The sequence below is a fragment of the Hylobates moloch genome, unplaced genomic scaffold (genome assembly GCF_009828535.3).
Source record: "Hylobates moloch isolate HMO894 unplaced genomic scaffold, HMol_V3 SCAFFOLD_17, whole genome shotgun sequence".
NCBI classification, from domain to species: Eukaryota; Metazoa; Chordata; class Mammalia; order Primates; family Hylobatidae; genus Hylobates; species Hylobates moloch.
Window position 1 is genome coordinate 45074915 of NW_026652292.1, and position 17694 is coordinate 45092608.

Below are 17694 nucleotides of genomic sequence, written 5' to 3' on the forward strand. Positions count from 1 at the left end.
CTCACATACTTATCATTTCTTTGGGGCAAGAATATTTAAAATCCACTCTTAGTAATGTTGAAGTATAAAATATGTAATTATTAATTATAGTATCCTTGCTCTCCAATAGATCATCAGAACTTATTCCTCCTAACTGAAACTCTGTATCATTTAACCATCATTTCTCCATTTCTTGCCTCTTCTCCCCATCCTCAGCCTTTGGTAACCACCATTCTACTCTTTTATTCTATGATACAGAATTTTTTTTAGATTCCACTTGTGAGATCATGCCGTATTCCTTTTTCTGTAGCTGGCTTATTTTACTTAGCATAATGTCTTGTAGATTCATCCATGTTTTTTTGCAAATGACAGAATGTTGTTCTTTTTAAAGGTTGAGTAGAATTCTGTTGTGTAGATATACCACATTTAAAAAATTTATTTCTGCATTGATGCACGTTTAGGTTGTTTCCTTATGTTGGCTATTATAAATAGTGTTGCAATAAACATGGGAGTGCAAATATCTCTTCAACATACTGATTTCAGTTCCTTTGGGTATACTTAAAAGTGCAATTGCTGGATCATATGATAATTCTATTTTTAGTTTTTTGAGGAACCCCCCATACTGTCTTCCTTAGTGACTGTACTAATTTACATTCCTATAAATAGTGTACAAGCATTCATTTTTCTCTGCATCTTCATCAGTTCTTGTTATCTTTTATGTTTTTGATGATAGGCATTTTAACAGGTGTGAGGTGATATCTCATTATGGATTTAATTTGAATTTCCCGATGATTAGTTATGTACAGCATTTTTCAAATATATCTGTTAACCATTTGTATACTTCTTTTGGAAAGTATCTATTCGAGTCTTTTGTAACCCCCTTTTAAACAGAATTATTTGTTTTCCTGTTATTGGGTAGTTTGAGTTTCTTTTATAGTGTAGATATGAGCTTCTTACCTGACTTATGATTTGTAAATATTTTCTCCCAGTCTATATTTTTTTCTCTTCCATCTGTTGTTTCCTTTGCAGTGCAAAAGTTTTTTAGTTTGATACAGTTCTATTTGTTTATTTTTGCTTTTGTTGACTGTGCTTCTAGGGTCATATCCAAAACATCATAGCCCAGACCAATATTATGTAGCTCTCCCTTATGTTTTAATCCAGTAGTTTGATAGTTTAGAGTCTTATATTTAAGTCTTTAATCAATTGTGGGTTGATTCTTGTATCAGGGATAAGATAAACGTCTAATTTCATTCTTCTGCATGTGGATAGACAGTTTTTCCAATATCATTTATTGAGGAGTCTGTCCTTTCCCCAAAGCGTGTTCTTGAAACCTTTGTTCAAAATCAATTGACCTGGGATATGTGGGTTTATTTCTGTGCTTTCTTTCCTATTCCATTGGTTGATATATGAGTTTTATGCCAGTATTATGCTGTTTTGATTACTATCTTTATAATATATTTTGAAGTCAGGTAGTGTGATGTCTCCAGTTTTCTTTATTTTGCTTACAAATGCTTTGGCTATTCAAGATATTTTGTCATTTTATACAAATTTTAGGATTGCTTCTCCTATTTCTGTGAAGAACAACTTGGAGATTTGATAGGAATTGCATTGAATCTGTAGATCACTTTTGATGGCATGGATATTTTGACAATATTAAATCTTCTAACTCATGAACATAAGGTATCTTTTCATTTATATGTGTCATTTTCAATTTATTTCAACAATGTTTTATAGTTCTCATTGATCTTTTAGCTCCTTGGTTAAATTTACTCCAAAGTATTTTATGCAATTGTAAATAGGACTCAGATTGTTCATTGCTGGTATATAGAAATGCTACTGATTTTGTAGGTTAACTTTGTAGTTTACAGCTTTAATTAATTTATCAGCTCTGACAGTTTTTTGATGGATTATTTATGGCTTTCTATATGTAAGATCATATTGTCAGCAAACAGAGAAAACTTCACTTCTTCTTTTCCCACTTGGGTGCCTTTTATTTTTCTGTCTTGCTTAAATTGCTCTGGTTAGGACTTCCAGTACTGTTGAATAGAAGTGGTGATCGTGCACATACAGGCATTCTTGTTCAGGATTCCCAAATAGTCTGTACTTTAAAAATAAATGTAATATAATTAATTTAGATAAATAAATGTAAACAAAGAAAACTACAATAATAAATATAATACATAAATATGCAACATGTTTTAAAAGCACCAGGAATCTTACACTAACAGGACATATAATATATTAAACATATGTTTATATTTCACTGTTCCAAATCATTACAATATATCAAAAACAAAACTTAGAACTATAATAAAAAATGATTGTACCTAAACAAAATACATGCCTGGGTTTTTTAATTGTTCTTAACTCTTCCTGCCTTTATGGACCCTTTGTTGACTATCCAAATACAGTACTATATTGTTTGAGTCATCCTTTTTATGAAATGTATGTTGACTGCCCACTGGTAGTAGGATACGAGGTAAGGGGCAAGCATTCCTTAGTGGTAGAATGGAAACAATTTTATTATCTAATTTAATGTTTTTAACTTTTACTAGAGAACACTAAGTATCATAAACACAGAATTCACTTAAGTATTTGTTGACTTTAATTCGATTGATGGATGACAAATGGCACATGTAGGTGTTATGGGAATCATCCCAAAAAGCAGAATGTCTTTGTTGTTGCTGAGAGTGTAAGGCAAAGCACAGCAATGACTAACTCATCTTAAAATGTGTGCATGACATTCTAGTTATGATACAAGATGAGCAAAATTATTAGCATCATGATCTTAAAGTGATGTCATCTACAGCCTGATTTACTCTCAGCATTGTACATTCATGTCTTTACTGATATCACTGTTAAAATCTAAATTACAGGGATAAAGACAGTGTAACTTATTGCTTGGATGGTTAGCACCAGTGAATGTAATTGATATTTCTCTTGTGTCTGTAACTATTGTCATTTTTTCTTCTTAGGGTAAGCGAATGATGTTTGTAGTTGCCTCTCATTTTCCCCAGAAGCAGACTCTAAAACATGGATTTATTTGGGAAATGATATCAGGATGGACTAGAAGAGGGAGTGGCAAAGTGAGCCAGTTAGGAAAGAACGCCAGTGCAAGGTATCCTAATGAGCAGCTTACTGCTCAGGACAGCTATGGTTTAGTACCACTGTGGACTCTTGAGGAGTGACGTGGAACATGCCTCAGAGTTGTCTCTACTTACGGGGAGAGAAAGCTGAGTTATATTTCTTCCATCTCCCATTAGTCACTGATTGCTAGTTGCTCTCAGGAACATAAACTCTGTACACTTCCAGTCTACCCTCACCACCAGAGAAAGCCCTCAGGCAGAGCATCGCAGCTGCAGTAGGATGCCATTTCATGTATAGGAATTGTGATTGTCAAGGGAATATGGACAAGGAGCTGATACTAGATACTAAATTGGTCTTACGTGGTCTATTAGTCCATTTTCACACTGCTATAAAGACATACCCAAGACGGGGTAATTTATAAAGAAAAGAGATTTAATTGACCCACAGTCCCACAGGGCCGGGGAGGCTTCAGGAAACTTACAATCATAGTGGAAGGGGAAGAGGCACATCTTACATGGTAGCAGGTGAGAGAGTGTGAACAAGCGAAGGGGGAAGAGCCCCTTATAAAACCACTGGATCTCGTGAGAACTCACTCACTGTCATGAGAACAGCATAGGGGAAACCGCTCCCATGCTAAAATCACCTCCCACTAGGTCCCACCCTTGACACTTGGGGATTATGGGAATTACAATTCAAGATGAAATTTGGGTGGGGACACAGAGCCAACCCATATCATATGGATATACAATATTTTACATTTTATTAATAGGATTGCCTAAACTATAAAACTTTTGACCTGGAATCATTATTTATTATAATAAGAATGATGTACATATATTTGGCAGCTAACTAGAAATTTATCTCCAGGAACATCTTCAACTTTCTTACCACTAGATTTAAAAATCTATTTCCATTTGTTTAAATACGCTCCTTACTCATTCCTGATATAATCAAGGATGCTCTCTCTTCCCTCCTCGCTCTGCGTATTAGTTGCCAATCCCCTTTAGCTAATGTCCTGGCTGCGTGCTAGAAAATTTTCCTCTGTCATTGATCTTTTCTCTCTCCTGTATATTCAGCTTCTCCCTTTCAACCTCAGTCTTCCCCATCTGCCTTGCCATATGTTCAACTATCTTCTGCCTTAAACAAGCAAAACAAAAAGATGTCTCTTTTCCTCCACCTTGCCCTTTTGCTAGAGTTCTCTTACCCTTCACAGTCAAACTTCTTAAGGTTTGTTTAACGTCTCTTTAGTCTTTTCCTCTTCTCTAATATCTCTCACACCAAGCTGGCTTCTGCGCATTCTTTACTCTACTAGTGACTTCAAGATCTCTAAATCCAGCAAATATTCCAGGCCTCAGACTACTGGATCTCTCAGCAGCATCAACTGTACATCACTCTTTCCTTCCTAGGAACGTGAATTGCCTTTGCAGCACTCATCTCTAGTCTTTGAGATACTATATTCTCCTCTACTTTTGGTCACTATCTCTCTGTATGCTATTTTCTAGCCTAATTTCCTAGCTTACTTTCATTTATAAATTGTTTAAATGTTGGGACTGCATCCTTTTTGATTTCTTGGTGTGTATTCCAATATTAGGTATATTCATCTACTTTTTGGACTCCAATTATAATAGTAACACTAACAATAGCTGGCATTATGGAACATTGTTATCTGGCATTGTTCTGTATTCCTGTCAAGCCTTAATCCTCACAGGAACCCAGTGAGGTGGCTTCTTTTACTTTTCTTGCTTTAGAGATAAAGAAACTTAGGTGCACAGAGGTTAACTAAATTGTCTAGTTATTATTCAGTGGAATCATGGACTCTGGAGTATGCATTCGCAGCCTGGAACTCCCCAATTAGATACAGATATACATAGATGGCAAAATCTTTTATATTACCTTGTATGTGTCAGCTATAAGTGATTTTATAAAGTAACTCATTTAATCTTTATAACAAGACCATAAGGTAGGTATAGTTATTATCTATGTTGAGTTATACATATTATACAGATCAAACTCACTGTCCAAGTTCACACAATTACAAAGCGTGCATGTTAGCTCTGCCTGTTTCTTCATATCCACCTTGTATTATTCTTCTACTCCCTCTCTGTTCTCTTTCTGTACTTTTTTTCATTTCCTCATGAGATCCAACTATATTTTATATCAATATCTTTGAATCTGCAGTTTCCCCTATGCTAGTTAGGCCTAATATTCTCTTATGTGTCTCACTCAAACTTACACACTTTTAAAAGATCTTTATAATGCACCTTTTTATATCACTGAAATACAATTTGTTTAAGGAATCCTACCCTTCCTCTACCCCAAATTGAGTCAGGCTAAATGGTTGGTTCCCTGAACAAATATTCAGCTCCTACTACGTTCCAGAAATTATTTGTTCTTGGGAAATATCAGGAGAAAAATCAATCTTTGTTTTCTTAGTTTTTATTTTAAAATATGTATGCAATATGTAAGAAACTTACAGGGAATGCTGAAAATTAATGTTATTGTGGAAAAAGTGGGGAAAAACAGGGCAAGGTAAGGGAGATCTAAAGTATTGGGGATGGAGGGAAGGTGAAATTTGAATTACAGTGTCCATTTCAGGCTTATTGGAAGACAGTGATCTTTCAGCAAAGTCTTAAGTAAGTTACTATTTTTAAAAAAGCTTAGAAAGTGTCAGGCATGTAGTCAACTCTATATAAATATTTGTTAAACATGAATAAGCAGGCAGGGCCTGTGGCTTATACCTGTAATCTCAGCACTTTCGGAGGCCAAGGTGGGAGGATTACTTGAAGCCAGGAGTTCAAGGCCAGCTTGGTCAACAAAGCCAGTCCCTGTTTCTAAAATAAAATAAATAAATAAAAATTAGCTATGTGTGGTGGTGTGCACCTATAGTACCAGCTACCCAGGAGGTTGAGATGGGAGGCTCACTTGAGCCCAGGAGTTGGAGACTGCAGTGAGCTATGATATTGTGATCATACCACTTCACTCCAGCCTAGGCACCAGAGTAAGACCTTTTCTCTAAATATAAAATAAAACAGTAAGGTGAGAGAGTAAGTTATGCATCTGTGACAAGGGCCTCGTAGGCAGAAGAAAATGTCTGTGAAATATCAGGCATGTTTAATGAACAGTCAAGAGGTCAGCGAGGCAGCAGTTAGTGAGGGCAATAACAGAGAAGAAACAAAGTAACAGGTTATGGTTATGAAGTGTTGTGTGGGTCATGAATATAAGGCCACAGCTTTTAATATTTGGAGTGAGTATAGAGGCATTCTGGGGTTTTGTGAAGAGAATTGGCACAATCTGATTTCTGATTTAAGAAGAGACTGTGGAAAAATACTTATGGAATGGAAAAGTAAGGACCTCCAAAAATCTGCTCCTCCATAAAAGCAACAAGAGTAGTGGCGGAAGTTGTATAATCAACCTTCTTGGTACTCTTGAAATTAATGAAAGCCTTGCAACAATTTGAGGAGCATTTACAAGAAAAATGTCCAAAGCTTGTTAAACACATTGAGCTTTGTGTATTTTTAACTTTCATTGTTTTATCTTCTTTTCTGCATTCTCCATGCTCAACTTAAAAATAAAGTCTTGCAACTCTGTTAATTGTGAAAAGTGGCAGTCTAGCAGCCACTGGATTTGACAGAATCAGGTTGGATCTTCCCCAAAAGTCCCATCACCAGCAAACTGTGACCATTTGACCTGTCTGTCCACTCTCAGGGCTAATCTTTATTTGACTTGACTTAGCTTGCTCTTGTGGACACTCTATTTCCAGGGCATTTGATGAAAACAGTTAGCAGGTATTGTTTAATGTCACAGTAATTTTAACAGAGATATAAACTGGGATTAACAAGAGGCTGGGCAAAATCTAAAGAAAAAACTGAGCACTGAGATGACAATAGAGGGCTTTTAAAACCTCAAACCTATTCCTGGGAATCTAGAAAGCCTCGCAGAATTGCCTGAAAATGACTTAAAATGGCCTTAATCTTTCATGCTGGATGGCCTTGAGATTCTGCAAAAGCAGGAAGTGAAGGCTAAGGCAGAGTTATGAACTGTGTACTGGAGTGTTGAAGACATTATTTCCCCCTAATCCTTTCACCCCCCAGAACCTTTGTGCAAAGGCTGGGAAACTGACTGCTTCAAAGCATTTAAGAAAATCACTGCTATTATTAGCAGAGACTTCAATGGCTGCAAAAGACAAAGAATACAGGCTTTACAGAAATAGTCCTATAAAGTCACTAAACAAAAAATAGCAACAGGAACAAATAGCAACACACACACTCACACACATACATGCACACACACCTTGAAGAGTGGAAGGATTTCTTATCTTTAGAGTTATCATATAGTATTTACAGTTTTAAGTTTTCAACAAAAACTATGATCCATGAAAAGAAACAGGAAAATAAGTTCCATATACAGAAAAAAACAGGAATCAATAAAAGTTGTCCTTTAGGAAACTTAGATATCAGAATTACTAGTCAACAAGTTTAAATGATCTTTTCAATGAACTAAAGAAAACAAAGTCTAAAGAATAAAAGGAAAGTATAAAAACAGTATCTCACCGAAAGAGAATAATGACAAAGAGATGGGCATCATATATTTTTTAAAGGATCTCATAGAAACCCAGGATATAAAAACCAACAGAAATAAAACCTTTACTAGAGGGATTCTGTAACAAATTGGTACAGTCAGAAGAATCAATAAATCTGAAAAAGGTTAATTGAGATTTTTCATTCTAAGGAACATAAGAAAAAAAAAAAGAAGAAAGGAATACAGCCTTAAAGACCTAGAGAACACATAAAGCATACCAACATTTGCATAACAGAATTTCTAGAAAGAAAGGAAATAAAGGACAGAAAGATTATTTACAGAAATAATGGCTAGGAAGTTCCTCAACTGGTGAGAAACATTATTCTGTGCCTCCAGGAAGCTCAACAAAATCAAAAGATAAATTGAAAGATGTATCTACAAAATACTAGCAAATTAAATTCAGCAACCTGTAAAAAAATACACACTAAACCGAGTTATATTTATGCCAGGAATGCAAAGTTGCTTCAACACATGGAAATAAATTGCTATAATATGCAATATCAACAGAAAAAAAGGCAAATGCTTCATGATCATCTGCACAGGTGAAAAACAGTAATTTGACAAAATCCAACACTCATTCATGACAAAAAATTTTTATAAATTTGGAATAGAATAGAATAGAATGGAATCGAATAGAAGGAATTTAATTTATAATAAAATTTTCAAAATAAGCAAATCCATAGAAACAGAAACTGAATTAGTAGTTGCCAGAGCTTGTGAGAAGGGAGAACGGGGAAAGACTGCAAATAAATATGGGATTTCTTTGTGGTGATAAAAATGTTTCAAGTTTAGAGTAATGTGGTATAACCTCGTGATGATACCAAAGAGCACTAAATTGTACACTTTAGAAGGGTGTATGTTTTATATTGTATAAATTGTATCTGAATAAATCTATTATTTTCTTTAAAAGAAAGAGACCGTAGGGGTGAATGAGTGCAAGCAGTATTCCCAGAGACAGATGATGGTAGCTTTAAGAGTCGTAATAACAGAGGAGGTAAGAAGTCTTTGGATTGTACCTATCTTTGAGAAGAGATTTACTGTTGAAAAGAGAGAAGATGTGAATAAAACCACTATTTGTGACCTAAGAGTTAGAATAAATAAAATACAATAGGGAAGGCTGTAAATGCCATGATTTTGGAGCAGAAAATTAGTTTTGTTTGAGACATGATAAGTTTAAAAACGCTATTGGACAGCCAAGTGGAGGTGCCAAGTAGACAGTTGTATATAGAAGTCTATATTTTGGAAGAAAGTTCTAGACTGCAAATAGAAATTTAGAAATTTTGACTACATGAAATAAATCATCAAAGAAGTATAAATACAGAACACCAAAAACTGAAATTTGTGGCATTCCAATATTATTAGATTAGGAGTTAGAAGTGAAGGATTTAGGGAAGAAGTAACCAGTAAGGTTGGAGTAAAATAAAGTGATTACGACGTCCTGGAGAAGAAGTGAAGAAAATGTTTCCAGGAGAAGTTCCCTTATTGCATACTCTCATAGCATATATCATGTCTGCAATTGTATATGTATTTGATTTTTTGCATAGTATCTCTCTTCATTAGGCTATAATAAGCTTCATTATGATAGCAGAGGCTATATCTACTTTAAATGACTGTGAACTAAGAGTAAGAATTTATTTAGTTAACCAGGATTTATTAAGAACATATACTATGTCAGGGGCTATTCTGTGCTACAGCTTTATCTTTCTGAGCAAACAAAACCCCAGTCTTCATGGAGCTTAACTTCTATTGGGAGGATATAGACAAATGCTATTTTACAGAACTTTCTGTGATAATGGAAATGTTCGGCTCTTCTATCCAAGATAGTAACATAGCCACATATGGATAAAATATGACCAGTGTACTAAGGAGCAAAATTTTAAATGTTATTTAATTTTATTTAATTAAAATTTAATTTAAATGGCCACATGTGTCTCATGTCTACCATAGGAGTAGATACATACAGCAAACAGAAAACAATAATAAATAAATGAACCTACAGAGCTAGGGAGAGATTTGGAGTGGCTGCAGTTTAAGATAGAATGACAACTTTATTCACTCACTCACTCACTTACTCATTGCTATATTCCATTGTGTTGGGAACTATATACCCATCCATAATGAACAATAGGAAAGAATAAACCTGACTAGCCTTATAGATGGTGAAAAAAAAATCTTTCATCTCATCTTAACTGCCTGATCTATATTTTGAAATTGAGTGGCTTTAAGTCAGAAAACTGGTCCAACCTTTCTACTTCTCAGTAGCTGTCTATTTACACTCTCAAACTCCAAGAAAATAGTAAGACTAGAAGGTCAGAAATGGGTAGGAGACATTAGCCATAGAAAATAATAGCCTGAGAATTAATCCAAGAAAAAAAATCTATGGATAGGAACAGAGAGGAAATAATCTTTTTTATGGGAAATTGCAACTTTCCAAGATTTTCAATCTTAAATGCCTACAAAAGTCAAGTAATTGGCACACATATGGACCACAGAGAATCAGATAGTTCTCTTCCCATTTATTGTGGATACCTCACCTTGGGAAGTGATATATTGAATTTATTCCCTGAATTTATTCTGAACTTTAAAAAGATAAGCTTTTTAAAATAATAATGAATGCCTGGTTTTTATTTTCACTATTATTTAAAACAATTATTGAAGATTGGCTAATGCAATAACCTAAAATAAAAGTAAGAGTAGGATAAAAGAGGTTGGGTTTTTTTCTAAATATGCAGATGATTGTGTACTTAGAAACTTTACTGGCTTAATTGCATGTGAATCAAATTATAATTAGTTTTCCTGGATTCCACATCACTGACGTGGACATTTTCCTAGAGAAGTTATTTTCTATTCCTAGAATAATATCGTTACTGCCTAGATCAAACGATAAATGGTCAATATGAGTTCACTTCTTCTTTCATATGATGCCCACAAAAACTTTCAGAAACATTTTTATGATTCTCTTTTCAACTCTACATATACAATAGTATATGTATATGTATACCACTCTCTTGAGAAAATCAGTTTCAAAATGGTGTGTATGTGTGTGTCTATGGTGGAGGAGAAAGAGAAGGAAGATCTGGTACAAAGAATGTACATATCAAATGTCAATCAATCATTTACAAAAAGAGGATTTTGCTGTTGCTAAATGTTAGAAATTTTTGTTTGGAAAGTTTGCATGCTATTGTGTGTTATATAATCCAGTACAGTTCAACTATTATTGTGTTTGTCAAAATCTTTTCTGACGAGCTTTTAAAAAGAATAGTTTCCACTTACTCTCTTCATGTCCTTACCCTCCATTTACTTTCCAAACCTCTTCATTTGTTTTATGCCTTTATAGTTTTACTGAACCTACTCCTTTCCAGGCTCCACACATCCTCTAACAGTCAAACCAAAGGGCCTATTCCTGCAATATTACTTTAAAACAAACAGATTATTCCCTTGACTTCTACCATTTCCTAATCTCAATCTCTTTTTTTTTTTTTTGGTCTTAACAATGGCATCATCTTCCAAACTGAATACACTATCTTCAGTCTACTTTGTCTTGGCTTGCCCTCTATATAAATGTAACATAATATATCTGGTAACATAGCCCTAGCCACAAAATTCTCCAAGTCAAAGTCCTTCAGTGAATCTTCTGCTGCCATGTATATAAGGACAATAGTCGTATTATTGTGGCATGTCGGATCTGTTTTGATACAACTCTGCCTTTCCTTACAACCTCATCTCATCCTCTGTATATGCATGTTAACCTTGTTTAAGCGTGAAAGTTAACTATTTGTGGGACTTGACTTTTGCACAAAGGAGTTTCCCTGCCTCGAATATCTACTCTGCTCTTTGTTGGATTAGAGGATGCTCAGGACCATTGAAAATTACAAAAGAGTGAAACCTCCATGTCTTTCTCCAAGATGCTTCTATGGGCATTGAGATATTATCTTTTTGGTTTGGTTGCAGCAGACATTTCTTGTATTACAATTTTTTAAATGGTTTTTTTTTTCTATTATGTTGTGAGTCTTTCACAGGCAGATGTTTTGCTTTACTCACTTTTTATCCTCAACCATCTATTTTAAGTGAATCTTGTAAAATAAATCATAATTGAGCATTAATTTTGTTCTTTCATAGTTTTGCAAAGGTTTTATAAAGAAGTTTTATTGTTACTCTATGCTGCATTTCCCAGCAAAAATCAATTTTTCATTAATTAAACACTTCTTGAAATTATTTATATGTGCATTTTGGATATCCTTTCAGGCCATTTATTTTTTCTGTGAATCAGTTAAAAAAATCAGAGAAGTACACAGAAGAGTAAGATTAACAATGACCACCCCCATCATATCTTAAGATTTTGTCAAAATTGATTAGGATTAATTTTAAAAGAATCAAATATTAGGAATACATTATGTGTCCCTCAGTACATGTCTGCAGGCATCTTTCACCATCCCGAATTTGATGATTGCTCTAAGGATTATACATTCTTCTATGTATGCCACATGCATTACTTATTTCTCCTAAAGTACCTATTATCAACCTTGTTGTATTTTGCCTCTGGAGAAATCTATACAGAACATCCTCTTACTTCTGCATATTACTCTTGGTATTTCTCATGTCAACTATTTAGCTGGTAAACCATTATTTTGAGGTAACTAATGGTGGATATTTCTGCTAGGAGCTGTGTAACTGTTCTGACTTCAATTTTGGTTTGCAGTGAATCAGTGCTGTCTTCAAGTACATTCTTTCCCTTTGCTCAGCTTTGTTACTTCACTGGAAGCCTATTACTTAGACTCTCAACCTGCCTTTGTCAATGGAAAGTTTGGGCTCTGCCTTCACAAATGATGGGCATATTTTCCTCATGACTAGCAACATCCATGCATGACCATTTTTAATGTTGATGAAATATTTTGGAAAAAGATCGATGTTCTACATGAATTAAAATGAGAAATAATTTGTTCAAACATACAGCATGTAACATGTGATTGACATTGTAAAAGCCCTCGTGACATAATAGTAAGCAGAAATGGTGCAGTCTCCGTTCTTTGTGGAGCTTAACTCCTGGATTGGGGAGACAGACCAAACACAAAACAAAAAGCAAGAAGAATATATTAAAGCATTCAAATAATGGCAAAGTTGAAAGTTCCCATAAAAAGAAAGTGTCAGAGAGCAAAAATGAGAGAATAGGGCTTACATTACATAGGGGATTGTGAACTCCTGCTCTGAAGAGAGATCATTTAAACTGAGACTAAATGCAGAGAAGCAATTAACCAAAGGGAAAATGAGAGATAATAGCCATTTTGAAGGCTCTGAGTCAGGATAGATCTTGGTGTGTCAAGTAAGAGTGATGAGGGCCAGGCACGGTGGCTCATGCCAGTAATCCCAGTGCTTGGGGAGGCCGAGGTGGGTGGATCACCTGAGGTCAGGAGTTTGAGACCAGCCTGGCCAACATGGTGAAACCCCATCTCTACTAAAAATACAGAAGCTAGCCGGGCATGGTGGTGAGCGTCTGTAGTCCCAGCAACTTGGGAGGCTGAGGCAGGAGAATCACTTAAACCCTGGAGGCAGAGGTTGCAGCGAGCTGAGATCACACCACTGCACTCCAGCCTGGGGAACAAGAGCGAAACTCCATCTAAAAACCAAAAACAACAGAAAAAGAGTGATCGAGACTGAAGAGTGAACCATGGTAACTAAAATGCACAGAGACTCAGGTTGCCACCAGACTGTAAATTCACTTGCTTACTCTGTAACATACATCTGCTCAGTGGATCAGATGTTCCAAATCCACATGGGAAAACAAACATAAGCAGACGATACTATAAAATGTCTTGACAAATCAGAGACACAAGATTAGAATCACCTATATTCTCCTGGAAATAGCCTACATTCATATAATCTCCCTAAACTCCCTTCCCCTCCATTCCTTTCTTTTCCCTTTTCCTTTGTTCACTTCCCTTTCCTTGTCTTAGGGAAAGCCAAAATATAACCAAAGATTGATTTGGATCATAGAATTCTAGAAGATTGTGTTAGATGTATCAAATATCTATAATCATTACACTGAAATATTTCATTAGCCCATGTAGGTTGTTTATAGCTCTGTGCATCCGTCCATATTGAAATCTAAAAAACAAACAAACAAACAAACAAACAAAAACTCATTGCTAAGAATACCTTTCCCAGACTTAGACACTATTGGATGTTCATCGTCAGTGTTTGGCTTGCTGATTTTCCTTTTTCTGAACTTCCATAGTAGGACAGTATCTCCCCAATGCATACATTATTTAGCTATGTTTATGAAGGCAGTAATCCATGAAACCATTTCTTTTTCTAAAAATAACTTTTTATACCTATGTTCTGAGTCTTAGGTGTTTCTCTTACTGCTTAGAGTTTTGAGGCTAACCTTATTTTTCATTTCAGTTCTTAGCTGACACCTCCCTATAGCCACTAGGTACTGATACCCCTTTACCCTTTACTTGCCATTTAGCAAATAATGAATATTATTCATATCCTTAGCATCAATACATTCACACATTTTTGTCATTTCTTGGACTCTAACTTTACTACTTAAACTAAGGAGAATCATTTTAGTTTCTTCTCTTAGGGTAAAAGCTACCTTCATATTTTAATTTCTCTTCTCTGGAACATTTTAGGTCAACAGCTGTAACAAAGTTTTATTCAGTTACTAATTGAATAAATGTAATAGTGTGATTAATTTAGTGTGGATAAAAGGAAAAAAATGTTGAGTCTCATTTCCACAATTGCTTTCTAGTATATAAAAACTCAGGTCCAGCACCAGCTACATAATTTGTGATGCCCATTCCAAAATGAAAATACAGGGCCCTTTGTTTAAAAAACAATTAAGATTTTTTAAAGAAAGCACAAATAGACCATTAAATTAAGCATGGGACTCTTCTGAACTCAGGGTCCTATGGGACTTTGTATACACAGAAAGCTGCTCCTGAGCAGGTCTTTGGGGTAGGTGACATCTGAAATAATTTTATAAATTTATTTTCTAATGCTTTTGTAATAGAATTTCAAAAATACAGTTTTAGGGATAAAATAGTATATACAACAAAGCTTAATGAACATATTTATTTGGAGCACTATAACTATGTCTTTGGCACGGAATATTCTGGTGAATAGAAGCATGCGTTTAATAAGAAACTACTGTTAGTTTTAAGTTTATCATTGGCTATGGTATAATGCTTTGATTTAGCTTGAGTGATCAGAAACTAGATTGCTTGGGTTATAAATCATTACTCTACTCTGCTAGCTGTGGGTCTTTGGCAAGTTCGCTTACCTTTCTTTGAATAGTTGTACACACGCATAGGGATAACAGATAATCTACCACATAGGTTTGACACGCAGATTATGATATTTCAGGTGCTTTAAAGAGTACCTGGTATGTAGCAGGCATTCAAAGTCTAACCTGTTTTATCAATATCCTTTCTATTTTCCATTCTTACCTTAATGGATACAAAATCCCAGACATAGTTTATTCTCTTTAATGGTTGTAAATTAATGTCCAGTATAATACGAAAAACAATTCATGTTATTGTTTGTGTAGAATTACAAATCTGACAGCTAATGGATAAGACATTTAGCTCATGATGATAAACATTAATGATGTGTTTTTTTCTACTACAGGAGCAGTGAAAAGATTTTTGTTTTTTGATCTTGTCTTTGACCTTTTCCCCATCACCATTTGGCTTATTTAAAATAAAAGATCTAAATTACCCGGTTAATAGAGCACTCCAGTTAATTGTATTACAGTTATTATGTTACATAATTTTAGAATCCGATTTAGTTCCGTCTTAGCATTTCAGGCATTCTTAAGTACAATTAAAAGCAAGCTTGTTTGAAAGTAATCTGTTATTTTCTTTTATTCTTATGTCACTGAATGACTAAGCTTTTTATATTAATTGGAATTATGTTTATTTATAATTACCAAGCTGTTTTGTGCTGTATGGAGAAGATATACTGATTTACAATCTGTAAATTGAATCTTTACCATCATGAGATACTGAAATATTTAGTTGAAACATCAAATTTAGGATTATATCAGACAATAACATCCTTTTTTTTTAGTACTGGTAACACATTTATTATAAACTATTTCACTTAAGATGTTTCCTAAGAAACTATTCATTTTGAGCAATATAAATGAAGATGCGCTAATCAGATATGGTTTCCAAGTAAGAATGTCACAATACTTCTATGCATTTTGCAGTTAGGATGGTGAAAACCAATGAAATAACTGAGCACTATAGTCATTACGGTTGTGAAAGTTGACAAGAAAGTAAAACCCAGTACTCCCAAATTTATGACACAGCTTTCAAAACATACCGTGTACTCAAACCCTTCTCTCTCCTGTGGCTCTTATTATATAATATCTATATTCAATCTCTTTTCTCATATCAGACAGTATTACTGAAGTCTTCACTAACATCTACGTGACCAGTTTTGGCCCTGTCTCAGATACAGATATGGTGAGTTTTTCATTAAATAGTATTTTTACTTCACATAATGGGGAGTGGGGGGTAATTTCGAGTAGACTAGCATTTTTAGTGTTATAGAATTATGTATATGTCTCACGTCTATTTAGTCTACTCAAATACATGGATAGTTAAAAATGTTTGGATCTGTGGTTTTCATTTCAAACTTCAGTGTTTGGATTAGCCCTATGTATTTTACATCATTTTCAAAACATGTCTACCTAGCTACAGTGTGATAAACAATTATTTAAATAAAATTAATTGTATTAAGAAGAAAAATTTTCTAGAAGGATTAAGGCAGAATTGTGGACTTCCATAAGGAAAGTGAATACAGTTTCACAGATAAAGACTTCTTGCAGAATTAGGTCATGGTCAGTGTTAACACATTCAAAAACAACAACAGCAAAAAACCCTCCGAGTGGAATTGAGCAAAGTGATTGCCTTGTTTTGCTATCTACGTACATACAATACATATAATCTGCACACATAGTGGGCATATATAAATCAACCTAAAAAAATTATAATGTTGGTAATCTTGGATTCTATAGAACTGGTGTTATTTATTTTTCCTTTAAAATGAGACAGGCCTGGTGTGGTGGCTCACAATTGTAATTGTAGCACTTTGGGAGACTGAGGTGGGAGGACTGCTTAATCCCAGGAGTTTGAAATTAGCTTGAGCAACATAGTGAAACCCCATGTTTACCAAAAAATATAAAAATTAGCAGGGTGTGATGGCACCTGCCTGTGGTCAGAAGGCTGATGTGGGAGGATCACTTGAGCCCAAGAGGTCGAAGTTGCAGTGAGCTGTGATCATGCCACTGCACTCCAGCCTGCATGACAGAGTGAGACCCTGTCTCCAGTCAATCAATCAATTAAAATAAAATAAAATGAGATAGATAAGTGAGGAAAATTGGTTTGATGTGTTAGGTACTGGTGGACTAGAATCACCAAAGATGAATTATTGATGAAGCATTAAAAATTTAATAATCAGTCCTTCACTTTTACTGCTAACTATAGTGCTCTGTAATAGACATCTTTTATGAAATAGTTTTTCATTCATTAATAACTTGTCAGATTCCACCACGTCAACTGACATTTGCCTTACTTTGCATCCCCTTGATGTGCATGTCTCTTGTCCCCTGCTACCTCCCTGCCAAATCTGTGGCTCATTCACCCCTCAGGCATCCTTCTCTCCAGGACTTCATGGCTCTTTAGAGATTCATCTTCCTTATGGCCCAGGCACTGAGAATTAGAGAAGCCCTTATCCCTTTTTGCCCAGTTATCCCCCACTATGTCATTTCTCCTCAAATTCTTACCTTTCTCTGATAACTCTGGGGAAAGTTGACGAGGTTGGACATTTTCTACCTGGATAAACAAACAAAACAAAAAGCATTTCATTTTTGTAGGCTTTCATAAACATCATCAGCTAATTTAATAGGAGCTCCCTACGTTTCCATTAGAGAACCTAAATTACACTTTTATGGTACAAAATATGCTGTTTATTCCATCAGAGCCACACCTCTGACCTCAGAGATTTCTTATCTTGACCTGGGTGGCTGAAAATGTAAGGCCC

The 17694-nt window shown here is 34.9% G+C and overlaps 1 protein-coding gene across 4 annotated transcripts in view; it reads left to right on the top strand.

The window, feature by feature from the left end:
- Positions 1–17694, top strand: part of GABRA2 (gamma-aminobutyric acid type A receptor subunit alpha2) — a 142674-nt gene that overhangs the window by 42034 nt on the left and 82946 nt on the right. For 3 of the 4 annotated variants that reach the window (XM_032135385.2, XM_032135386.2, XM_032135382.3), the window contains exon 4: positions 16048–16115. The exons of the other annotated variant lie outside the window; for it this stretch is intronic. In XM_032135385.2, the coding sequence (XP_031991276.1) occupies positions 16048–16115 (68 nt within the window). The remainder of the gene's footprint in view (positions 1–16047; positions 16116–17694) is intronic. 4 annotated transcript variants of the gene reach the window in all.